Source organism: Aegilops tauschii, chromosome 5, assembly GCF_002575655.3.
Source record: "Aegilops tauschii subsp. strangulata cultivar AL8/78 chromosome 5, Aet v6.0, whole genome shotgun sequence".
NCBI classification, from domain to species: domain Eukaryota; kingdom Viridiplantae; phylum Streptophyta; class Magnoliopsida; order Poales; family Poaceae; genus Aegilops; species Aegilops tauschii.
In genome coordinates, this window is record NC_053039.3 from 394,151,349 (window position 1) to 394,175,306 (window position 23,958).

The 23,958-nt window shown below is 44.4% G+C and overlaps 3 protein-coding genes and 1 long non-coding RNA gene across 18 annotated transcripts; 2 read left to right on the plus strand and 2 right to left on the minus strand.

Moving 5' to 3' along the window:
• Window positions 1-2,865: 2,865 nt before the first annotated feature.
• LOC109783162 (putative F-box/FBD/LRR-repeat protein At5g56810) lies at window positions 2,866-6,881 on the minus strand. Its single transcript, XM_020341765.4, has 5 exons — window positions 6,712-6,881; window positions 5,965-6,071; window positions 3,707-4,534; window positions 3,477-3,626; window positions 2,866-3,397 (listed from the first exon to the last, which is right to left on the minus strand). The coding sequence occupies exons 1-5, from the start codon at window positions 6,803-6,805 to the stop codon at window positions 3,026-3,028; spliced, it is 1,551 nt and encodes a 516-aa protein (XP_020197354.1). The 5' UTR covers window positions 6,806-6,881; the 3' UTR covers window positions 2,866-3,025.
• A 211-nt stretch (window positions 6,882-7,092) lies between these two features.
• Window positions 7,093-13,829, plus strand: LOC109783152 (uncharacterized). Of its 3 annotated transcripts, none has more exons than XM_045229011.2 (12): window positions 7,093-9,543; window positions 9,665-10,093; window positions 10,236-10,403; window positions 10,492-10,695; window positions 10,815-11,786; window positions 11,901-12,117; window positions 12,260-12,437; window positions 12,554-12,652; window positions 12,752-12,886; window positions 12,995-13,098; window positions 13,215-13,287; window positions 13,400-13,829. In XM_045229011.2, the coding sequence occupies exons 5-12, from the start codon at window positions 11,396-11,398 to the stop codon at window positions 13,502-13,504; spliced, it is 1,302 nt and encodes a 433-aa protein (XP_045084946.1). In that variant the 5' UTR covers window positions 7,093-9,543; window positions 9,665-10,093; window positions 10,236-10,403; window positions 10,492-10,695; window positions 10,815-11,395; the 3' UTR covers window positions 13,505-13,829. The 3 variants fall into 3 exon arrangements, with proteins under 3 accessions (XP_045084946.1, XP_045084945.1, XP_073356582.1); XM_073500481.1 differs by having other exon boundaries at window positions 7,424-8,454; window positions 9,319-9,543; window positions 12,752-13,098; XM_045229010.2 differs by having other exon boundaries at window positions 12,752-13,098.
• A 575-nt stretch (window positions 13,830-14,404) lies between these two features.
• Window positions 14,405-17,169, minus strand: LOC109783157 (protein FAR1-RELATED SEQUENCE 5-like). Its single transcript, XM_073498648.1, has 2 exons — window positions 15,605-17,169; window positions 14,405-15,518 (listed from the first exon to the last, which is right to left on the minus strand). The coding sequence occupies exon 1, from the start codon at window positions 17,083-17,085 to the stop codon at window positions 15,799-15,801; it is 1,287 nt and encodes a 428-aa protein (XP_073354749.1). The 5' UTR covers window positions 17,086-17,169; the 3' UTR covers window positions 14,405-15,518; window positions 15,605-15,798.
• A 1,507-nt stretch (window positions 17,170-18,676) lies between these two features.
• On the plus strand, window positions 18,677-23,261 carry LOC120965197 (uncharacterized). Of its 13 annotated transcripts, XR_006664327.2 has the most exons (12): window positions 18,677-18,959; window positions 19,114-19,378; window positions 19,462-19,626; window positions 19,718-20,106; window positions 20,216-20,326; window positions 20,420-20,505; window positions 20,598-20,664; window positions 21,558-21,822; window positions 21,906-22,075; window positions 22,419-22,550; window positions 22,660-22,770; window positions 22,864-23,261. It is a non-coding gene; the product is annotated as an uncharacterized lncRNA (long non-coding RNA). The 13 variants fall into 13 exon arrangements; XR_005757605.3 differs by having other exon boundaries at window positions 20,188-20,326; window positions 20,420-20,664; XR_006664328.2 differs by having other exon boundaries at window positions 20,188-20,326; window positions 20,424-20,664.
• The last annotated feature ends 697 nt before the right edge of the window (window positions 23,262-23,958 follow it).

Genomic DNA, 23,958 nt, shown 5'->3' on the forward strand with positions numbered 1-23,958 from the left:
GTGTTCTGACAAACTGCTCGGGAGCTGCCTCCGTGACGAAACTCAGGCTTGACTACCATGTTCCTCATGATGGCACTGAATCGTATCATCGTCTTGATAGCTGGCTTCAGATGGCTGTTACACCGAGAACCGAAGAACTCGAGCTTCTAGTATGGTTGAAAGAGGCGAGCTTTGATTTCACAGGTGTGGGGGCTCAATTCAGAAGCTTCTCCTTTTTAGATGCGCCTTGCGTCCCACATTTCAACTTGGTTTGAGAAGCCTGAAAACACCGCATCTGCGCGATGTGCGTGTTACGGGGGAGGAGTTAGGGTGCCTTCTGTCCAGTTCCACTGCTTTGGAACACCTGAAGCTTGTATACTGCGATGATATTGTTCGCCTCGAGATACCTTGCCTGCTACTGCGGCTCAGCTTTCTGGAGGTGGCTGGATGCATGAATCTTCAAGTGATAGAGAACGAAGCTCCAAATCTCTCCAGATTTTACCTTGAAGCAGGTGAACTGGTGCAAGTCTAGTTTGGAGAGTCGAAAGTGAAGAAAGTGCAGTTAATGCAGAGTTGTGCCATCAGTTATGCTATTGACAACCTTCCTTCCCGTGCGCAGAATCTTGAGACTCTTACCATATATTCTACTTGTGAGGTATGCTCTTACTCTTAAGTTGGCAAAAGTCCATATAAATAGTAGCCAAGTGTTGGAATAATTAACTTGAGACATCTTTATGCAGAGAGTCAATGCACCAATGGCATCCATCAAATTCCTCCACCTCAAGTTCTTGAGTATTCTTCTTGTTAGTGGATCTAATTTTGACCGGGACTATGATTATTTATCATTGCTTCCTTTTTTCGATGCTTCTCCTTCCCTGGAGACGTTTCGCTTGTTTGTAAGTTCACCGTTCATCCCTTCCTCAAACAAGGAAAAACTCACTTCATCCTGCAAAGATTATCTGATAACCATGTTTGGATCATCATTTTAAATACCTTGGCTTTTGATCTCCAGGTAGCGGAGCAATCCATGTCTGACTGGTTTGAGGGAGATCGCTCGTCTCTGAGGAGAATGCCACAACACTGCCATGGGAACCCCAAGAGTGTGAAGATCGTCGGTTTCTTTCCCCAAAAGAGCATGGTTGAGCTAACATGTCATATTCTTGAGAATGCAACGTCACTTGAGTCCCTTACAGTGGATGCTAGTCCTGCTAATTACCGGTGTTCTGGTAGGGGCAGGAAATGCTGTCCCCTGGAAGCTACAGCTATAGTGAAGGCACGTAAACCAGTCTTGGCTGTGAAAAAATACATCGAGGGGAATGTTTCCTCTACAGTCAAGTTAAATGTTCGGGAGCCTTGCAGACGATGCCATCGTTTGGTAAAATCAGGTGTCAAGCCATTCTATCTGATGTTTAATGATTAGATGTTTTAGTTGCCATGTTACTTTCAAGAGCTGTCCAACGTTTAGGGGTCTGTGATATTACATTCTTGTAAACTTTGTTTACCAGACTGTCCAATGTACTTAATATTGCTGTATCAGGTGCCCTTAAACATTTTATTAATCTTTATAGTTTCTTACATTTGGTATACTGTCTATCTTGGAATGGTTACACACTTGTGACATCTCATCTTTGCCTTGACCTGTATGCTACTGCAAGTGATCATTTATAGCAGACATGTTTCTGCCTGACTGAACATGTAGGAAAAGTGAACAAAACAGATGAAGTGGAAATAAGTGTTGACCATATCCATCAAGGTAGAGCACCTTATTTTGAAAAAATGGTAGAGCATCTTTGTTTGTTTGAAATATGTGTTTCAGTAGAGCAGCTCCTCCCACCCTCCCACCCTTACTTAAAAATGGTAACTCTGAACGTTTCGACTGTGCTATACTGCACACCTGTTTTGTTTGCTGTACTGAACTGTATTCCTGCATCGTACTTATCAAAGTTCTGATGCTAAGGCACTAGTTGATTTGCCACACTGAACTAGATTCTGTGCTGCGTTTCGGAATGTTCATACCAACTTAAAGGCTGCTGACAATTGTATTCCATCTGTACATGGCCCTGCTACCTCGTACATCGCATTTCTGAAACTGTTTTGCTGTTTTTGATTTATTATCTATTACTACCAAATATTATTATCAGAAGTAAACATCTTAAGCATCAGTGATGCACATTAATATCAGTGATGAAAAGCAAAAAAGACAGATGAAGTGGAAATAAGTGTTAAACAGATGCATCAAGGTAGAGCACCTTCCTTCCTAAAAAAAGAACTTTGTTTTCATCAGTTTAAAGATGCAAAGGCCCTAGGGTTCCCCAGGCAACGCCCTTTGGTGTCTCGGCAAAAGGGACACTCTCTCCCGCTTTCATTATTAATCTTGTGATTCTTGTCATGGGAAATTATATAATGTACTGATAAATAGCGGCTCTTAAGTCTGAACCTGCTATACTGCAGACCTGTTTTGGTTTGCGGTACCGAACTGTATTCCTGCACTGGATTTCTGAAAGTTCTGATGCCAAGACACAGTGTGATTTGCTGTACTGAAGTAGATTCTGCGCTGCATTTCTGAAAGTTCTAGTGCCAAGACCAATACAAACTGTTGCCTCCAGTTCATACCACCTTAAGGCTTACAAGGTGCTGACATTTGGAACAAATCTGAACTCCATCTGTACATGGCCTGCTACCTCATACTCCCTCCATCCGGAAATACTTGTCATCAAAATGAATAAAAGGGGATATATCGAGACGTATTTTAGTTCTAGATACATCTCTTTTTATCCATTTTGATGACAAGTATTTTCGGACGGAGGGAGTACATCACATTTCTGAAAACTGTTTGACTGTTTTTGATTTATTATTAATTACCAGATATTATCAGAACTGAACATCTAAAACGTCGGTAATAACCATTAATATTGTTGTTTCATAATTGATTTACAAGTGAGATACACACTTGTACTACTCCAGGTAAAGGGTCTCGCTCGATCACATCCCATCTAAAATCACATAAACATCATGCAAAATACCGATATAGCTTGACATCTAAAACTCAAGAAGCATTGCAGCAGCGGGCGCAAGGCTCCAGAACATCCAGCTTCACGGTGGACGGAACTATGCCCTCCACGTACCTTCGGATAGCAAAGAGCGCTCTAGGAACTTCCATGAGAGTACTCTGGCCCAAGGTAGAGCATCTCTCCGTCTCGCTGTCAGAACATCCAAGAGAACAATCAGCGGTATCCAATGTGAGGGACTCTAGTGACCCTGCATTCTCGATGATATGAACCGTTAGCTCGATCAAGCTCTTTGCAGAGTTGAAGCCGATGATCTTCACGCTCTTCAGCTTGTCATGGCGGTGTCCTGGCATCCGCCTCAGAGGCGAGGGATCTCTGAAAATCGAATCATGCTCCATGGGTTCTGCTACCTAAAGATGAAAAGCCAACTTAATTTAATGGTTCTGCCATTTATAATCACTAGATACCTTTGCAGGATGATTAACTTACTTGCAAGTAAAAAGACTCCAAGCAAGGAGAAGCATCCAGAAAAGGAACCAGGGAAATATAATCATTGATATGAGGAAATGAATATACATCAACAGTTATCCTCAGGTACTTGATGCGGAGGAATTGGCTATGCATCATGGGGGTATCAGTCTGTATAAAGAGATATCTCAGGTTAATTATCAAGCAAGATATAACATTTTCATATGCATGTATCTGTCAGATGAATATACCTTGAGACGCAAACTTATGTCAAGAGTTTCAAGATTCGGCATACTAGTTGGAAGCATGGCATGAGCATTATCGAGGGCACGTGGATGCGGCATTGTTAAGTTCTTCAATTGCTCTCCATGTGAGATTTGTCCTCGTTTACCACCAAAGTAAAAACTGGAGAGATTCAGAGCTTTGCTCTCTACCACTCGTAGGTCGTTGCATCCGACCACTTGTAGGTCGTTGAGGCGCTGCAGCATGTCGGGTATCTTCAGGCAAGTTATTTCATTGCAGTACCCAAATGAAAATAACTCCAGAGCAGAACAACTGGAAAGAAGGCATCCTAACTCATCCTCACTGATACGCAGATGATACAGGCGCAGATTCATCAGGCTTTTGAAACAGCTGAGTCTGACCACAGGACGGAAGACACAACCCGAGAGGTGTACATAACGAATCGAGTTCCCCCTCAGACCAGATAAAAGTGAGCACGGGAATCTGTATGTTGCCACCTCTGAAGACAGCACAAGGCTGAGTTCTTCAAGCTCCGATGTAATAGCAACCCGAAGCCAGCTATTGAGAGAAGAACAGTCGCTGGAGTTGTGGCCAAGGAATTCAAGCTTGATAGTCTTCAAGCCAATGCCAGAGTGGTTTTTCAGAACTTGGTTAACTTTGCTGGCGAATTTTCTTGATGTTTCAGCCTTTGTAAGAACTCCATTGCAGCCTACAGTCAAGTTACTAAATCCAATGTTGGGGTAGAACCTCCAACAACGTAGAAAGGCATGAGAGACACAGGCAGCACGAGCAGCATCTTGCATTGGTACTAGTGAGATTATATGACGCCAAATTTTCTGCATGCCAAAGCACTGAAGAGTTAAACACTGGATTTCCAAAGGATAATGATTACTTTTGACTATGGAAAGGAGAAGAAAAGAAGGACATGTGGTGCGATTCGTTGGGAAGAAAATAATGTGCAAAGAAAAAGCAACAAACATGTAACTTCTACATTGCACAAATACCATTTTAATATTTAATCAGCCAGAAAGCTCACGCAACAACTCTAGCAGCTACCCACAAAGATATGACACACAACATGGTAACTGAGACAAGAGATTGAAGAGACCAGATATTGATGTTCTACACACATAATAGAGGAATCAATACTCTACCCTGAACTGCACGCGGATCACATATAAAATTTGGTCTTGCAGGAACCTGATTATAGGAAACAATATTCAAGAGTGCAGCAAAGTCCCACTTGTGTTAAGTAGTATAGACGGATCATTTCCCCCAAATTTCTAGTCTGAATAAGCAAGTATGCATATTTGACATGGGACCAAGCTTGTGCTGCTCATGGTTTAATCATGTTACTTTGTTTCTGGGAAGCCTGAGCTCTGAGCCTAATTATAACTAGTAATGTTCGGGTCACAATCTGCCCGAAGGACAGATTTAATGGACGACAACAAGCACAACACCATCCAAACCTGAGCAGTCAACTGTATGCAAGCATGCACTGGTGAGGAAGATAGGGCATTCCTTTTTCCTACATGTTTATAATGGTTTTCCTAGAACACTGCTATAGATGGCAACTAAGAAATATACTCTTGAGTTAGTCATGGGGTAGCCAATAGTATCAGCTTCCTATGCGTCTCTGTAAACAAATTGCTTCGAATGGTGTCTACTGCACAATAGCATGTTATAGATAGGCCAATACAGCAAAGAAATAGCACGAACGTGCAGCTTCTACATGGTACAAATGACATTACAATTTTCAGCCAGTCTTGGACCTTCTACATGTTACAAATGACATTATAAGACTGTGGGACATCACAATAACATATCTACAGAGTTTGAGAAGCATATCGCCCACGAGGTGGGAGATCCTATCTTAAATGTATTTCGGTAGATATACACTCAGGCGCTAGACGGTAGCAAGAGTGGCCATATAACCAAGACATGTGCTATATGCAATAGATACTAGCGACAAGTCACACAATAAGAATCCGGGTAAGCATAAAATGCAGAGATTGTAGCTAAAAACGCATCAATCACAAATGAAGCACAAGGAACTGCTGATAAGGGCGTATAGGAATTCTATCCAACATCAAAGGTAGCAAGGCATCCAAGAATCATGACAGACAGTTTTCCAGAGAGTTAAAATCCCAACATTAAACACAGGAAATACATCTTTATTGAGCTAACACAGGTGCAATATTTGTGCAGCAGGGCAGTGATGGAGATATTTTATTTACTTGCAACCAAAGTCTTCCACTATTCATACCTGTGGAATGTCTGGTCCCGAGTATTTAACCCTTTTCCTACCCTCTGAACGATCATCTTGTTGCCAGGATGAGCGTCCTCTTTTCGCCAACAAAGGAACTGGATCATCTGCAACACATCATTGTCATAAGGACACATGCTAACAGAAGAAAGCAACAAAGGCACACACTTGCATAGAACAAAGGTCCAATTTCGACCTGGCATCCAACTTTTACACAAGAGCGCTGATGCATTTGTAAATCCAGTTCACTAGAGCATATGGTTTTTTCGGTTTTTTGTAGAACAGTAGAACCACTCCCCAGTCTCAAACATTTGTGCAAATCTGATGGAACAATTGATTTTACACATCAGCAAGTGAGATCCCCATCCTTCCGCAACATCTCACAGGTTTAACCCTCTATCAGTGCACCAGAACATTCAACCATCTGCGAGTGAGATCCTTATCATGTACACACACACACACACAAAAAAAAAATTGCTGGTCCTTGATCACAAGTTTAATTCCCAGCCTGCCTGAAAAAGGGTTTTAAACCCTAGCCTGCCTCATAAAAGGTTTAATCCCTAACCGCGTAGTTGCTACTCGAGGGGATTGGAGTTAACTCTAACATATGTCTCCTTTTACTTTTGTTCTTCTGGAAAAGGAACCCTAATCAGCAAACGCAACAGAAGAGATACTCTTCTACAGATGCCAGGACATGGTTACAAAAGTAGCAGGGACGAGCAGAGCAGAGAGAGAGGGAGGCCTCACCACGGGCTTGTGTCCGGCGACGCCGCTGCCGCTGCCGCTGCCGCCGCCGCTCCCGCTGCGCGGAGATGAGCCGCCCCAGCGCCAGCACCCCCATGGTACGCCGAGACGAGGAATCGAGGGGCCAGGCCAGGGGAGGAAATCGCTTCGGCGCCGCCACCCAAGCTACCTCGATGGATTTTATTGGGCCTTTTCGTTTAGACTGATTTTATTGGGCCTCGGAGTGGAAACACGGAAGCTATGTCTCGCTTATAACGCGCGAGACCCGTAGCTTATCTCTACTCCTAATAGAGCAGTTAGTAGGATTGCGTCCACGGTTATTATTCGTCTGGTTTATTTTCGTCCGTTTTATTTTTGTCCGGTTTATTTTCGTCTTACCTCCCACCATCCCCTTCCCACTATTTTTTTATTCCCACTAGGACATGGGCCCGTTTTCAATTAGAAGTTTGGCCCCCAAAACTTTTTCCAAAATTCTGCAAATTTTGGTGGAACTTCTTTTGTGGACATGCACGCCACAGGAAAAGTTTCATATTTTTCCTTGCAACCTAGCTAGCTATTTATTTTTTTATCACTGTCTCTTTTCCTAATTTTTATGTTTTTTTGAGGGGTCCTAATTTATGTAATGACAAGAGAGAGAATTTGGGAAAAAAGGCCAACTGGCCAGGCCGGCCCACTAAGGCAAACCTAAACCCTATTTCCGATCCCCGATCCCTCCATCCTATATCCTCCCAATCCCCAGCGCCGCCACACACGCTCACAAAGAGAGAGTCCCGCGCCCGGCGACGCATCTCGGCTGGCCACCGCTGGCGTTTGTCGTCCGTGCCGGACTGTCTCTCGCCAGCGGCCATCCCCGCCACCTGCGTCGCTCAGGGAGTCCCGCGCGCTACGCCTCCGCTTCCTTACCCCGGCGACGCCATCTCGGCCGGCCGCCGCCGCCCTTTGCGGCCATCTCCGCCCCCTGCCTCGCTCCGGGAGCCCCGCGCGCTGCGCCTCCACTTTCTCCCCCCGGCGAACAGCTTCGCGCCTGACTGCCGGTCATGTCTGCCGCCTCCCTTTTCTTTTTTTTCTTGATTCGATTCTTCGAATCCTCCTTCCTTGTACAGGTTCTGTGTTTGTTGTACAATTTCCCTTCGTTCTCGTTTCGTGTTTGTTGGTCCAAGAGGCTAGTTGTTGATATTATAGGCAATTTCCCTAGGTATATAAACTGGTAGGCTTTCATGTAAGCAATCAAGGTGGGATTACTGTGAGTATATGTGTGAAAATCAGGTAAGGTACAGAAGTGTGCATGCAGGCCGAAACGTGCGTGCAGGCCCAATAAGAGAATGTGGATGCGGACCAATTGGATGGACAAAATTTTTAGTACCGCCTCGCAATTGGACGGACAGCCGATCAAAACTAACGAAAAAAATAGGAAAATGCTTCTTTCCAACCGACTGATCTCTCGCTCTCGTAAATCTCCTCGCGCACCGTCCAATCGCGAGAGATCCGACGGACCCGGTGTAGCGCCCGACGCGAGAGATCTATCGGGTCGGCGTTTTCCCTCACCCGCACCCCCTTCCGAACACCGCAACATTTCCCCTTTCCCCTTCGTTCCTCTCGCCCTCGCTCCAAATCTCCGATGCGACGGTCGTCGCAGCGTCCAGCTCCCGGGGCGGCGAAGCTGACGCGAGGTCGACGAGGGGAGGCGCGCGAGGAGGTCCGCGAGGAGGCGGCTGAAGACATGGACGGCGACAATCTGCAGGACAGGTACCTCGGATCCTTCTCCAAAATAATACGGAAATCCGCAGCAGAAATTCGTAGTAGAAAGGCCAGACGATCTATTTTAGGGGAGGCGGATCGTCGGCTCGCCGGAGTTTTAGGGGCGGGCTCGTCGGCAGACATCTATTTTTGGGAGAGGCGGGGTGGTCTTTGTTCTGGATCTGGAGCAGGAGTTTTGCCAGAGCCCATACACTCTCTCCGGGATCTCGCGCTCGCAACTGCCTCTGTTTCAAGCTTGTTGCAATCTTCCACGTCTTTTGCACTGCACCTTGCTGAAGGTCATCAGTGATGGCATGTGTGTGTGTGTGCTACTGCTTTTTTGACAGGTTTCGGTGGTGCTCACGATTAATGCTGCAATGTCGTCGACTGCATGTGGATTTATGCAGACGGTTGCTGCTGTTTTTATGTGTGTAGTAGGTCTGATGATGCAGAGATATGATTAGACGGTTTTTTGCATTTGTAGTACTTGCGAGTTGTAGATTTTAGTGTAGTTTTCCCTGTTGTTGTGTTTGTTCAGGAGGTAGTTGTGTTGCATTGCAGTACATGTTACCCCAGGATTTTTACCCATATTGCATGGAAATTGCAGAAGTAGTTGTTTGTGTTTGTTTTTATTCGATATCTGTTAGTGATAGCTATATAAGTTTTCCCTTTCAGAAGTTAGTGAAGATGCTACATTGCATTTTTTATGTGGCCTCCTAAAATGAATGACCAACCAGCATTTTCATGCAATGACCAAGTACATTTCAATTTTTTTTCACGAGTTTCAGATTTTTCATGCATTCCTTCTCTATAGCTTTTAGTGTTGTTAATGGGTGTTCTGAACATTTCCTTTTTGTTCTTTTTTTTTTGCAGTGATCCAAAAATGGATGATGATGAATCTTCCGATGGGTCGTTTTCAACGCGCTTTTCAGCTAGCCGTTTGCGTGAGGTTGCAGAGAAGGAGCTGAATGCTAACAAGAGGGCAGTGCTAGAGAAGTCGAGTTTTGGTTCGTTGTTGAAGATCAGACCATTTTCTGTACCTCTTGAGCTGATTGACTGGGTAGTTATGAGAATTGACACTAAGCATTCTTTGTTCAGGTACCTTCAAATCACCCTCTGGCCCATTTCATTTTGTGTGTGTCTCTGTTGCAATGTTCTTTATTTGGAATTGCATAGCAATGTTCTTCGTCCTCAAATTTGACATGTGCCTTTTGGTCAGCCATAAAAAGAAGACTATATTGTTCACTAGAGACATGGTGCAAAAAAAATTTAATGTCCCATCCGGACCAAGGGTAGTGGAGTTGCTGAAGAGGAACGAACGTTGCGAGCTGCGCGACATATATCGAGAAGGCACAAGGGCTCCAATTAAGAAATCCATTTCTGTAATCAAGAAAGCATCGGATAATGATGTTGTTACTTTAGAGAGGACTTGGGTTCTTTTATGCCTTGCTCTCGTGCTAGTTCCTGGCACCGGCAACATGGTCTCGTTGGACTACCTTGCTAGCTTGAAGGACTTGGATGAACTGAATGAGTTTGCGTGGGACGAGCATGTGTTGGCAACTGCGTTGAGGGAGGCGAGGAATTACCAACTAAAGAGGGAGGCTGGGGCAAGTGGCTTCTGGATAGGGGGCTGTCTACTATGTTCGTGGTATGCCAAACGCAAATCATTTTTGTCTATGTTTTCATTGGTTCATATTTTTGCTTTACTTTATTTTATTTTATTCTGCTGGCAACAATCATATGTACGATACAACCTTCTGATTTGTTTTCTTTTTCAAAAATATATGTAGTTAATTTACATGGATTTCCTGGATGTGCCTGGGTCATTGATTAGTGAGGAGACGTTCAACTACTCGCTGCCCAGGGCTTGCTTTGTGTGCAATGCAGATTTTGAGCTTGTTAAAGAATTTGACAGGAACAAGCTCACCCTCGAGAAGGTTGATTTTGGAAAGCGCAATGTAAGAGCAGACCCAATCTTCCTTTTTTTAAAGATTTCTTCGGTGATAAACATCTTACTTTCTTCTTTTTGGTGATTGTTGTATGCAGCATCGTCCTTTGTCTCAAACGCCATATGCAGTACTGAAGGCGGACAAGCAATGTGAGGGTCAGAATCAACATCATCCGGCAAATATCACTAATAGAGCTGACAAAGCCAACACTCAAGTCAGTGTTGAGGGTGATTTAGGTGCCAAGTTTCGCGTCTCTCTGGATGAGTGGCTGCAGCCGCTCCCTTCCTGCCAAGAGTTAGAGGTAGAAATGCACTACCTTTTGTTAGTGCATGATTTTGCTTCTTTGTGTTCTTTTGATCTTCTTTTTTCATTTTTATTTATGCTTACCCCCATTTGTTTCTTTCTTATTTTCTGTGCCAGATACCTTTGCACTTGAAGCCTATATATGAGAAGCACAAAAATCTCTATACGGCAGAGTTGAAGAATGTTGTTACGTCTTTTGGGCAGGTCCTGCAGTCAACTTTCTGCAAGCGGTTGGGTCTCATGTTGATGGAAGCGCACTCCAATGCAGTGTCAAACCATGAGCACAGGAGTGAAGGTTTTGTCGCCCCAAGAGTCATTGCAACAAGCAGTGTCGAGCGCACGGGAGCGGTGACTTTTGGCACCCCAACAGCCACTGCAGCAGGCATTGCTATCCACTCTTCCAAGTGTCCATTATCGGATCCTGATTCCCGGGCAGAAGCAGGTGCTGATGATCAGAACAAGGCACAACCTGGTGGTGTAGTTGCTGCTCCCAAAGTAGTGGAGACCGGTGCATTAGCTGAGAAGGTTGGGGTGGAAGCGGAACAGGGGGCGGGTCAAAGCACAAGCGTTGCTAAGCGTTCCAGGGCTGCTGCATTCAACAAGGTGAGAGTAGCAATCATTCTCATGGGAAGGATTGTGTGGAGCAGGAGGAAGTTATACATCAGGGCGGAAAGGTGACCCCCAAAGATGCTTGCAACATGGATCCTTCGGGAGCTTCTGATAAGGTTGAAACACCAGTTCTTTCCCAGGGCACGGTGCAGGCAATGATGGTAACTGCCTTGGAGTGGGAAGATGGCCCATCTTGTGCTCTTTTCTCGGAGGGGACCGAAGACTATGAGTGGATGAATCAAAAAGTAGACATACCAGTCAAGCATGTGCAGACAGCAAATGCTTCTAGCTCTGATGTGCAGAATTCAATCCCATTAGTGCCAAACTTTGACAACACTCCTCAAGTTGAAAGGCCTAGCAACCTCCCAACCGCAACATTTGACACAGCTCCAAAGCTCCCTAGGGCAAACGACATTCCGGGGCCTGTGTTTGATGTGTCCCCCATCTCATTCAAAAACGCTTCCTCCGATGGACCTCGAGGTTTTTTCTTGCTTCAGAACACAAGCTCCTTTTTATCTAATAGTTTTCTCAGTGCGTTTCCTTTTTGCATTCTCATTTTTCTTTCTTTTTTTGTGTTGTTGCAATGTTGTGCAGTAGTAGTGGATTTGCACGAGACAACCGAGGCGAATGTTGAGGTCAGGGGTGAGTCCAACAGTCTTGGTAAACAGTCAAAGAAGAAAAGGGTGGCTGTCTCCCCAGACAATGTGCCAACGATGAAGAAGATTAAGGTTGATGCACACGGTGATGCCTTACACCATCAGTATGTAATGACCAGATACAAGACAAGAAAACCAAAGAAAAACGAGCTTCTGTGAGTCATATGATGATGCTTTTCTATTACTCATTTTTGCCTGAAATCTTTTTTTGTTGTGTTTCCATAGATGAAAGAGTTTGATATGTGAGCATATCTCTTGCTGTTTTTATCTAAAATCAACACAAATTTTCTTTTGCAGGCCCGACTTCATTGAAATAGATGGCTTCCATACATCTCTCGAGATTTTTCATGCATCTCTAAAGCCAAGAGCGGAGATTGACAATGAGGTCATGACCTTATACCTGAAGACATTCAACTATGATCAGTCAGTGAAGAAGAAGAAGCCAAAAAAATTTGTTTTCTCAGTGTTGATGAGTGTTAGTGTTCAAATCTGTTTTTTTCTATCTGTTTGTTTCAATGCTTTTTTGATTTATTATATAGTTGTGGTCTGCCCTCTAATATTTTTGTTTTGTTTTGTGATTTTCTCCATCAGTTGAAACTCAGTGCTGAGCCAGATGTGTTTGATCCGAAGGTGTGCGAAAAAGAATTTAAGAATGCTTGCTTACAAAATCACATTTCAAAATCTGACCTGGTAAGTTCTTATCTTGTTCCATCTTGCATTCTTTTTCTATTCTTTTACATTTTTTTCTAAATGGATTTTCTGGTTCTGCTTTGTTTTGATGCATTGCAGCTATTCTTCATGGTTGTACACAAAAGGCACTGGGCAGTAGTAGTTGTTAACATCACCCAAAAGGAGTTCAATATCTTTGACTCCATTAGGAACTCGGAAGACCTTTTTGAGATGGACAGGATCACTAAGAATGTGGTAATGCTCCTGTTGGAGTTTGGCGCAACAAATCTTTTCCTTCTTTTTGCTTTTCCACACCGCACACTTATGCATTTTGTTTGTCCATGTTTTATCGGGTTTGATCAGGTCGCAAACATCAAGAGTGTTGCAATGAGGGAGCCACTTTTTAAGCACAATCTCGAGTCTTACTCGCTATTCACCCCACTTGATTACCCTCAACAAAAAACTTAGTAAGCATTTTTATCCCAGTAGAATATGTGTTTATTTTGCATTTAGAGACATTTTTCTCTTTTTTCACCTAAAGCTGCTTTTGCATTTTATAACTATATACCTTCTATTTTTTCAGCTATAACTGTGGCTACTATAGTATTTTATACGTGGAGAATTGGGATGGCCTTGTTATGCTGTCATTTGGCGAGGTATTTTCTTTAGATAGCAAACCATATTTTTTTGTGTGTAATTCTTCTCAACTTGATTGGGATCTGTTTCATGACTAAATTTTTACTTGTTTCCTGTCTTATTGCTTCCTAGGATTACATCCCAAACCTTCGGAAACGCATTGCAGCAGATCTGTTGAGACACCCAAGCAACAAGTTGGACCCCGCGCATCAGCTGAAGCTGCTTCTTCAGCGTTAGATGGGTGTTTTCGAGCTTCTGCAACAGGAGGAGTCATGGCGGCGGTGGCCTAGTACTGCTGACGCGAGTTATTGTAGCTAGCTAGAGTGTAGTTGGGAGCATGTTCTTGTCGCCAGCTCGAGTGTAGTTGAGAGCTTGTTCTTCTAGCCAGCTCAACTGAACTTTTTTCACAATGCAACTCTGAATGAAGCACATGAATGTTTCAGTGTGTGACTGCATGCAAGGATTTGTTTTTTGTGAAGCCTATTCAAGATTGTTTGTCAGCTTATGCAAGGATTATTTGTTTTTTACTTGCCTTTTCAAGAAGATTGTTGATATACTTTGACTGTACCTGGCTTGAGATCTTTTTTTTTCTCACAAGTAGTTACAGTGTATCTGCTAGTATCTCTATTACTCATATGGAATTAGTAATTACAGTGAATATACACCTTTTTTATATGGATTTAGTAATTACAGTGAAGTTCGACATCATCAATGAAAGTCAATACACTGTACTCACACATGTAATCGTGTGTGAAGTTGAATAATCGCAACAATAGGGTGGGGTTGGGGCGATTGTCGGGCTGTTGTTTCTCTTCATCTTCATAACTTTTCAATCTCACTAAAACAAAAGGAAATGTAATGCAATATCCTTTCTATGTGGCAACGGGCATGTTAAAAGTTTTTGTTGCAGTTTCTCCAGTGTGTTTTTTATGGAAAAGTTTTTAAAACAGGATGCTTCAATGTACTTGTATGTTTAAGTAGCCAGCAACAACATCATGCATTGTTGTCCCAAGGAAACCTTTCAAAATAAAAGCTACAATGGTGGAAGTACAATGAGCCAACAACAATATCATAAGCAACAAGGGGAATTGTAATTTCAGAAAAAGAAGAACATTATATCAGGCGCAACTCAATGCATGATGAAATAACTACTTTTTGTCCTCTAATGTAAATTGCACCATTCTCTTTGTCAAGAAACTAATCTATGTAACCAATATTACAAATGTGTAGTAGCAAGAGAGTTTTCTTTTTCTTTTTCTGGTCGAAGTTGATCACAGCCTAAGCTCTGTTGCTCTAGCCATGCTAGCATCTGTCTTCATTGCAGCTTTTAGGTAGGGACATTCTTGCACAACATGACCTTGCTCTTCACAGTAGGGACATTTTTTGACCCCCATTGCAGCCTTCAACTACTGGCATGTTTGGACACCGTGACCTTCTTCGTTGCAGTACGAACAAGGAGGCGCTTTCTTCTTTGGTCCAAGTTTTCCTCTGGGCTTGGTTTGCTTCTTTTCATCTTTCTTAGCTTTATTCTTATGTGCATCTTCTCGTTGCTCAAGCAGAGTCTTTCTCCTCTTTGATTTTTCAGTCGGACGCCCTTTTTTTGGAACACGTGCGGGGTTCTGAAGCATGGCATCGCCATCAGGTTGCGGCACAGTGGTTGGCTCGGGGGGTTTGTTGTTGCTGTTGCATTGCTTGCGGCTGATTTGCTTCCTGTTGTTCTGGGAGCGCCCCTTGCTTTGCTGCAGCTATGAGGGGCTCAAGTTGGTGAGCTGCATCATTCATTATTTTGTAGGCAAGATCGTTGCTGCAAGCTTGTGAAGCCAACCATGTATACTTTCTGCACAAGGCGTTGTACTTGAGAGTGTTGGTTGCAGGGTGCCCAAAATCTAGGAGACATCCACCATCGCTCATTGCCGTTGTCGCAGCTTCTGACCACCTCTCTAGCATGTATCTTTGTGGAATTTTTTGGACATTGAGATGCACCATTACCCTTATGATGTGTGCACAAATAATCCCATTCATCTCAAAACAGTTGCAGCTGCATTCAAACTTCTCCTCTGCCAACACAACATTCACTGAAAATATTCGGGGGTTCTCAAAGTAATTTGAGTGCAGCTCAAACCTCACGCTTGCATTGTCAAGAGCAGGGGCCAGGTTCATGATGAAGCCTGTTGATGCCATGACCTCTTTTTGAAACTTGAGAAACACGCTTCGGGTATAGAAGTGAACTGCTTGGCGCTCAAAGTTGTACCTGAATGTTGCAATGAAAAGGTCAATGATTTCGAGTTTTTCAAGTTCCCTGTTCTAACTTTTTCTCTCTACAAAGCACACACATACCTTGAGTAAAGTGGTGCAGTTGTTGCGTGGCCTATGAAAGCTTGATTGTCTTCACGGTCCAATATTGTTTCTTGAAGCACCTCATATTGTTGTACAAATCTCCAGACAGAGTCTTGAGGGTTGACAAATGTCTTGAAGTAGGAGTTGAGACCCTCAGACCGCCCTGTAGTGCTTGTAAATGGGAAGAAGTTCTTTCAGAAGTATGCTGGAGCCCATGTCTCTCGCTTACGCCACATGTTGCTTAGATGTCTGTTGTCAACCAATTCAAAGCAATGCAGCATATGCTGCCAATTCTCCTCGAACTCATCCACCGTCTCCGAATCATTGATAACCCCATAGAAAACCTGCTCAAAATTTTCATCCATGCTCAGGATCCTACCCAACTTTTCCCTTGCTTTTCGCTGGACGTGCCATTTGCAGCACCTATGCACTGTGTTTGGGAAGACATCTTTTATTGCTGTTTCCATTGCCTTGTCCTGGTTAGTCATTAGGTTCAACGGGTGCTCATTATTCATTGCAATCATCCAATGTTGAAACACCCACTTGAAAGTTTCTATTTGTTCATTTGGCACCAAGGCACAACCTAGCAGCACGGTTTGCAAGTGGTTGTTCACACCAACAATAGGAGCGAAAGGCAGATTGTACCGATTTGTGCAAAATGTTGTGTCAAAGAACACACAATCTTTGTACTTTGGGTACAATGCTCTTGTCCTTCCATCCACCCAAACCAGAGCTGTCACTTCGTTTGTTTCTTTGTCAACTTCTGTTGCGTAGTAGAATTGAGCATTCTCAGCTTGACGCCTCTTAAAGTAAGCAACCGTCATATCCATGTCCTGAAATGACTGATTTTGTCGCAGCTTGGAACGCGCATTTGAAACATCCCTCTTCACATATGGCAGTTTCCTCCGGTCTCCGCCATGGACCATTCCAAGCATTCCCATGCAATTTGTAGTTGACAAGTTTACATCATGCATTGTCATCAGTAGTTGGTAATCTTCTTCTGGAATTTTGCGGTGTGAGCGGTAGAACCTCACAATCTCCTCATGCTGCATCAAAGGGTGTGTATGCTGTGCAACAAAGTAGGTAACAACCCACTTATTGCCCCTGAGGCCAACAATCATATGAGCTTTGCAATCATAACGCATAATCCAATTCCTCTGACGCTTGACTGTCACATCCATTTCAACCCCGGCCTGCTTGCTTGATGAGCTTCCCCCTGCTGCAATTCCTTCCGAGTGGCTGCTTGTCTCACATGTAGTCTCCGGTTTGCCAGCATGCACACATTGGAAGACCCTCTTGATAAGTTGTTGTGGACCTTTCTTCTGGTTGTTCTTTGAGGAAGCTATGCGTGAGCCAAAACCCGTTCCAAATGCGTAGTCATTATAGAACTTTTGGGCATCTTCAATTGAGTCAAATTCCATGCCAACATAGGGCAGAAGTGGCTGAGATGAAATATCATCATCCTCATCTGCATCATGCATTCCACCGTGAGTGTTTAGGACACCACCTGAATCCCCACCACCATGACTTGTGAAAGGTTGCTGAACAAAACTCTCCTCATTTGCCGCCCCCTCTTCGGTATGCTACATCATTGCAACAACAGTAGAACAACACCATCAGTAGCAGTTGAACAGTATTTGAGGTCAACATTTCTTTGCAAGAGAAACATTTTTTATAGATGAAACATCAACATGTATATCAGTAGTATATTTTTTCATTGCAGCATGTTTATAAGATCTATAGGTAGTACTGTAGTAGTACATTTTACGACATTTTTTGGTGCTGCATAACTTTTTTATCAACTTCAAATAACATTTTTTTTCATCATAGAGTTTTTGTGCTTGCTGAAATCCATAGACTAACACCACTATAACATGCATAAGGTCTCTAATCTACTACTGTTTTTTGCTATTTTCAGCAGCAAAAATATTTTTCTGAAGCTGAATTTTCAACATTTTTTTGCAATATCTGAAATCTAAAGCAAAGCAAACATTCAGTAGTCTTACATCCTCTGAATTTAAAGCAAGCAAACATGCAGTGCTGTTGCATTCTCTGAATCAAAGCAACATTCAGGGTCACTGAAAGTAACCTTTTCCAATTTTACACAACCTTTTTTTCTTGTTACTGAACTGAACCAAAGCAACATAATGTGTAGTTTCAAACATTTTTGTTTTTTCTACTTTTTGTGAATTAAAACCAATTAGCATAGCAACATCCAGTGAGCATAACTGGCAAATGTCAATGCAACACATAAACAAGTGGAGGATTTCAGAGGATTTGGCAGCAGGGGAAGCTCACCCAATTTGCAGCGGATCCAGCCGGAGGAGCATCAGAGAAAACAATTGGAGGATCTCGGTACATGCGCGTAGCAGAACTTTGTCGCCTGAGATCGAAGGCGCTCGCCGGAGCTGAAGTCGTCCGCCGGGGAACAGCTGAACCCTCGCCGGAGCTACCACCTATGGCGGAGTAGGCCATGTCTCTGGCGATGTGGTGCGCCATCGCGGGCAGGGGGTGGGGCTGGGGTTGGGGAAGAGGTGGAGGGAAGGGGAGGCGGCCGCCGGATCGCGACCAATCCCCGGTGGGGCGAAAGCGCCCGCGATCTGCGGGTGGGGATCGACCTATCCCCGTTTCATTACAACCGCTCGCGTGGAGGTGGGAGCGTGCGCGTGGTTCAGCTCGCGTGGATCAGGCGGACCAGCGTTGTTCGATCGGACGGACGCGAGCGCGGTTTACAAATCCAGCGTATCACCCGACCTACGCCTAGCTGCGGCCAAAAAACTAATCACGGCACGAAACAAAGAATATCACCTTACTTTAATAGTAGGTATAGATATAGATATACCGAAAACCGAACGGATCAAAACTTTACATGTGGACACAAATTATTTAGTAATGTATTTATGGGAGAGAATCAATCACGGTTAATCTCTAATCAATATTTAAAAATCAAATGTAAATTAATTAACTTACCATAAGTCGGTCAATCATTGATTAATCTGTCCATACGTAGTCATATTACATCAAAGGAAATGTTTCGATTATAGCAGTACCCCTGCTACAAACCGAGCGAGGCGGCCTTTCACCCCGCACCGCACGACTCTTCTCTCCCCCCTCGCCGCCTCCCGCCTCCGGTCACCCGCCGTTCGTCTTCCCGGGGGACGCAGCCGCACCACCGCGCATAGCTGCACCCCCCGGCGTCCTCAACCATAGGATGCCGCCGCACCTCTCCTCTGCATCTCCCTGTTGGCGGGATCCAGGTCACGGGGCTGACAACCTCATCGTCTCTGACGGCGGATCTGGTCGTCGGTGAGGAGGCCGAGCCTCCTGCTCCAGCCACAGCCACCCCGACCTCGTTGTATGTTCGCCTCCTCATCCACCCCCTCTCCTGTCCAATTTTGCTTTATTTTGGTTCGTCTTTCATCCTGTCCGAGCCGTACTTTTTACCTTACGATGCCCCGCCTCCAATGTTTCTGCATTAACTAACACGGCGTTGCGTGATCTTGGAGTAGCGGGATTGAGAGGATGGATCTCGGTGACGGGAGGATGGCGTTCGTCCTGTGAGCAAAGATAGTATGTAACTCATGGAGTGCAAGCTGTTGTGCGGCTGCGTGGCGACGCTCGACTGTAGCGTTGAGATGTAGGGCACGTGCGCCATGATGTCGTGCTTCACCATCGCCTCCCCTAGCTTTCTCGCAAGGCGTCGTGGTCTCGATGGGTTGGGGCTCGCCTCCCGCACTCCTCTTTGTCGTGCACAACAACCATGGTGACCCCTAGGTACTCTCAACGCTTGGTCTAGAAATCCCTCGAATTCGTTGCCCAAACCGAGTGCTGTGATCTCACGGTCGGTCATCGTGCAGGTGTCGAATTATTGAGGGAGGCTTTAGATCGTCCTGGGCATGGAGATGAGGCTGGCCATTAAGGATCTGGGTGAAGGTCACGTCGTCTCTTCTCCTGGCTCCAATATCCAGTACTTCCACTGCTGATATTTTGAGTTCTTTGATCTGAGAAAGAACCATGGGAACGTAAGGTTTTTAACCCAACATGATTTAATTACCCCTTTTCACTTTGGTATTTTATAAGTACATAAGCATTCAGTTGTTCTATCCTTTGTAGGAGGATGCAATTCACTCCTTACATGTAAACAGTGTCACATCTTACAGAAGCTTCTAATTATTTACAATGAGTATGGGACATAAACCAATGTGCTTGGTCTGTGCTTTGTGTTTCTGTCATGCCTTGTCTTTAGAAGGCACCGTCATGAATGCTAATTTAATAGAGGAGAATCAAGCAAGCGACGTGCAATGATTTTAATGACCATATTCTAAACTTAATGATGATTGATAGCCGATTTATGGTTTCTTCCACTTCAGTAAGAAAGATGCGGTGTACAAAATCTTGCAAAAATGGAGGATATGGATTTGGTGGGCGAACTGTCCCGATAACGGCGGTGCAGCCTACCAACACCATGTCCAAGACCGCCTGACTTGACCTCTATCTTAATGGTAAGTTTCTCTCTTTTTCTATCTCGTGGTCTCCTTGATTTGGCTTTTGAGAAAGGATTGAAAGTAGTTTGGGTGGTTCAGTTAATTCAATGCCCAACAATATCAACAGTTGTCAGCAAGAAGTTACTCCAAATTCCATCGCCCAACAATATCATCAGTTGTAAGCAAGAAGTTAGGTGTTTGGTATGTACCCCAGTGCAAGAGACCATGGATGCAAAAGGTACTTCTGCTAGAGTAAGATTAGATAGTCAAATTGTAGACAAGCAACAGTGTGTATTGGCATTGCAACTTCTGACATGGGATTTTTGTGTAGTCAGATAATTAGGAACTTGAACTACAAGGGCAAATGGGAGGCACCTTTGATCGACATTCAGCCCAGGGAACCTCAACTTTCCCACTGTTGTACATTCATACTACTGTCCATGTATCACTTCTGCTCAACTATAATACACGGAAACATGAAAGCTCATATTTTCCCCTTGTTTGTGCAGAGTACAAGGATGATTCCTACATCTATGCACTGATATGCTGAAGCACATTGGAATTGAGCCAAGGCAGGTTAGTGCTTCAAAAATTCCGCGAAATGTTGTTGACACTTTAACTATGTATGTTCGATTGTTATCCTAGGATGCTTATCTCTTCTCTATTCCTAATGGAGCAGTTGGTAGGATTGCATCCACGGTTATTATTCGTCTGGTTTATTTCCGTTCGTTTTATTTTCGTCCGGTTTATTTTCATCTTACCTCCCACCATCCCCTTCCCACTAATTTTTTATTCCCATATACCGAAAACCGAACGGATCAAAACTTTCCATGTGGACACAAATTATTTAGTAATGTATTTATGGGAGAGAGTCAACCACGGTTAATCTCTAATCAATATTTAAAAATCAAATGTAAATTAATTAACTTACCATAAGTCGGCCAATCACTAATTAATCTGTCCATACGTAGTCATATTACATCAAAGGAAATTTTCGATTATAGCAGTACCCCTGCTACAAACCGAGCGAGTCGGCCTTTCACCCCGCACCGCACGACTCTTCTCTCCCCCCTCGCCGCCTCCCGCCTCCGGTCGCCCACCGTTCGTCTTCCCGGGGGACGCAGCCGCACCACCGCGGTCAGCTGCACCCCCTGCCGTCCTCAACCGTAGGATGCCGCCGCACCTCTCCTCTGCATCTCCCTGTTGACGGGATCCAGGTCACGGGGCTGACAACCTCATCGTCTCTGACGGCGGATCTGGTCGTCGGTGAGGAGGCCGAGCCTCCTGCTCCGGCCACAGCCACCCCGACCTCGTTGTATGTTCGCCGCCTCATCCACCCCCTCTCCTGTCCAATTTTGCTTTATTTTGGTTCGTCTTTCATCCTGTCCAAGCTGTACTTTTTACCTTACGATGCCCCGCCTCCTATGTTTCTGCATTAACTAACACGGCGTCGCGTGATCTTGGAGCAGCGGGATTGAGAGGATGGATCTCGGTGACGGGAGGATGGCGTTCGTCGTGTGAGCGAAGATAGTATGTAACTCATGGAGTGCAAGCTGTTGTGCGGCTGCGTGGCGACGCTCGACTATAGCGTTGAGATGTAGGGCACGTGCGCCATGATGTCGTGCTTCACCATCGCCTCCCCTAGCTTTCTCGCAAGGCATCGTGGTCTTGATGGGTTGGGGCTCGCCTCCCGCACTCCTCTTTGTCGTGCACAACAACCATGGTGACCCCTAGGTACTCTCAACGATTGGTCTAGAAATCCCTCGAATTCGTTGCCCAAGCCGAGTGTTGTGATCTCACGGTCGGTCATCGTGCAGGTGTCGAATTATTGAGGGAGGCTTTAGATCGTCCTGGGCATGGAGATGAGGCTGGCCATTAAGGATCTGGGTGAAGGTCACGTCGTCTCTTCTCCTGGCTCCAATATCCACTACTTCCACTGCTGATATTTTGAGTTCTTTGATCTGAGAAAGAACCATGGGAACATAAGGTTTTTAACCCAACATGATTTAATTACCCCTTTTCACTTTGGTATTTTATAAGTACATAAGCAATGAGTTGTTCTATCCTTTGTAAGAGGATGCAATTCACTCCTTACATGTAAACAGTGTCACATCTTACAAAAGCTTCTAATTATTTACAATGAGTATGGGACATAAATCAATGTGCTTGGTCTGTGCTTTGTGTTTCTGTCATGCCTTGTCTTTAGAAGGCACCGTCATGAATGCTAATTCAATATAGGAGAATCAAGCAAGCGACGTGCAATGATTTTAATGACCATATTCTAAACTTAATGATGATTGATAGCCGATTTATGGTTTCTTCCACTTCAGTAAGAAAGATGCGGTGTACAAAATCTTGCAAAAATGGAGGATATGGATTTGGTGCACGAATTGTCCCGACAACGGCGGTGCTGCCTACCAACACCATGTGCAAGACCGCCTGACTTGACCTCTATCTTAATGGTAAGTTTATCTCTTTTTCTATCTCGTGGTCTCCTTGATTTGGCTTTTGAGAAAGGATTGAAAGTAGTTTGGGTGGTTCAGTTAATTCAATGCCCAACAATATCAACAGTTGTCAGCAAGAAGTTACTCCAAATTCCATCGCCCAACAATATCATCAGTTGTAAGCAAGAAGTTAGGTGTTTGGTATGTACCCCAGTGCAAGAGACCATGGATGCAAAAGGTACTTCTGCTAGAGTAAGATTAGATAGTCAAATTGTAGACAAGCAGCAGTGTGTATTGGCATTGCAACTTCTGACATGGGATTTTTGTGTAGTCAGATAATTAGGAACTTGAACTACAAGGGCAAATGGGAGGCACCTTTGATCGACATTCAGCCCAGGCAACCTCAACTTTCCCACTGTTGTACATTCATACTACTGTCCATGTATCACTTCTGCTCAACTATAATACACGGAAACATGAAAGCTCATATTTTTCCCTTGTTTGTGCAGAGTACAAGGATGATTCCTACATCTATGCATTGATATGCTGAAGCACAATGGAATTGAGCCAAGGCAGGTTACTGCTTCAAAAATTCTGCGAAATGTTGTTGACACTTTAACTATGTATGTTTGATTGTTATCCTAGGATGCTTATCACTACTCCTAATGGAGCAGTTGGTAGGATTGCGTCCACGGTTATTATTTTTCTGGTTTATTTTCGTCGTTTTAATTTCGTCCGGTTTATTTTCGTCTTACCTCCCACCATCCCCTTCCCACTAATTTTTTATTCCCATATACCGAAAACCGAACGGATCAAAACTTTCCATGTGGACACAAATTATTTAGTAATGTATTTATGGGAGAGAATAAATCACGGTTAATCTCTAATCAATATTTAAAAATCAAATGTAAATTAATTAACTTACCATAAGTCGGTCAATCACTAATTAATCTTTCCATACGTAGTCATATTACATCAAAGGAAAGGTTTCGATTATAGCAGTACCCCTGCTACAAACCGAGCGAGTCGGCCTTTCACCCCGCACCGCACGACTCTTCTCTCCCCCCTCGCCGCCTCCCGCCTCCGGTCGCCCGCCGTTCGTCTTCCCGGGGGATGCAGCCGCACCACCGCGCTCAGCTGCACCCCCCCGCCGTCCTCAACCGTAGGATGCCGCCGCACCTCTCCTCTTCATGTCCCTGTTGGCGGGACCCAAGTCACGGGGCTGACAACCTCATCATCTCTGATGGCGGATCTGGTCGTCGGTGAGGAGGCCGAGCCTCTTGCTCCGGCCAAAGCCACCCCGACCTCGTTGTATGTTCGCCTCCTCATCCACCCCCTCTCCTGTCCAATTTTGCTTTATTTTGGTTCGTCTTTCATCCTGTCCAAGCCGTACTTTTTACCTTATGATGCCCCGCCTCCTATGTTT

Excerpts from the sequence above, each read along its gene's own strand:
- LOC109783162 (XM_020341765.4), bottom strand. The coding sequence starts at position 6,805 with ATGGGGGTGCTGGCGCTGGGGCGGCTCATCTCCGCGCAGCGGGAGCGG. Across the intron at positions 6,072-6,711 it reads TCGCCGGACACAAGCCCGTG|ATGATCCAGTTCCTTTGTTG; the intron begins GTGAGGCCTCCC and ends GATGTGTTGCAG. Across the intron at positions 3,398-3,476 it reads TGGAGTCTTTTTACTTGCAA|GTAGCAGAACCCATGGAGCA; the intron begins GTAAGTTAATCA and ends TTTCATCTTTAG.
- LOC109783152 (XM_045229010.2), top strand. The coding sequence starts at position 11,396 with ATGGATCCTTCGGGAGCTTCTGATAAGGTTGAAACACCAGTTCTTTCC. Across the intron at positions 12,653-12,751 it reads ACATTTCAAAATCTGACCTG|CTATTCTTCATGGTTGTACA; the intron begins GTAAGTTCTTAT and ends GATGCATTGCAG. Across the intron at positions 13,288-13,399 it reads TTATGCTGTCATTTGGCGAG|GATTACATCCCAAACCTTCG; the intron begins GTATTTTCTTTA and ends ATTGCTTCCTAG.
- LOC109783157 (XM_073498648.1), bottom strand. The coding sequence starts at position 17,085 with ATGCATGATGCAGATGAGGATGATGATATTTCATCTCAGCCACTTCTG.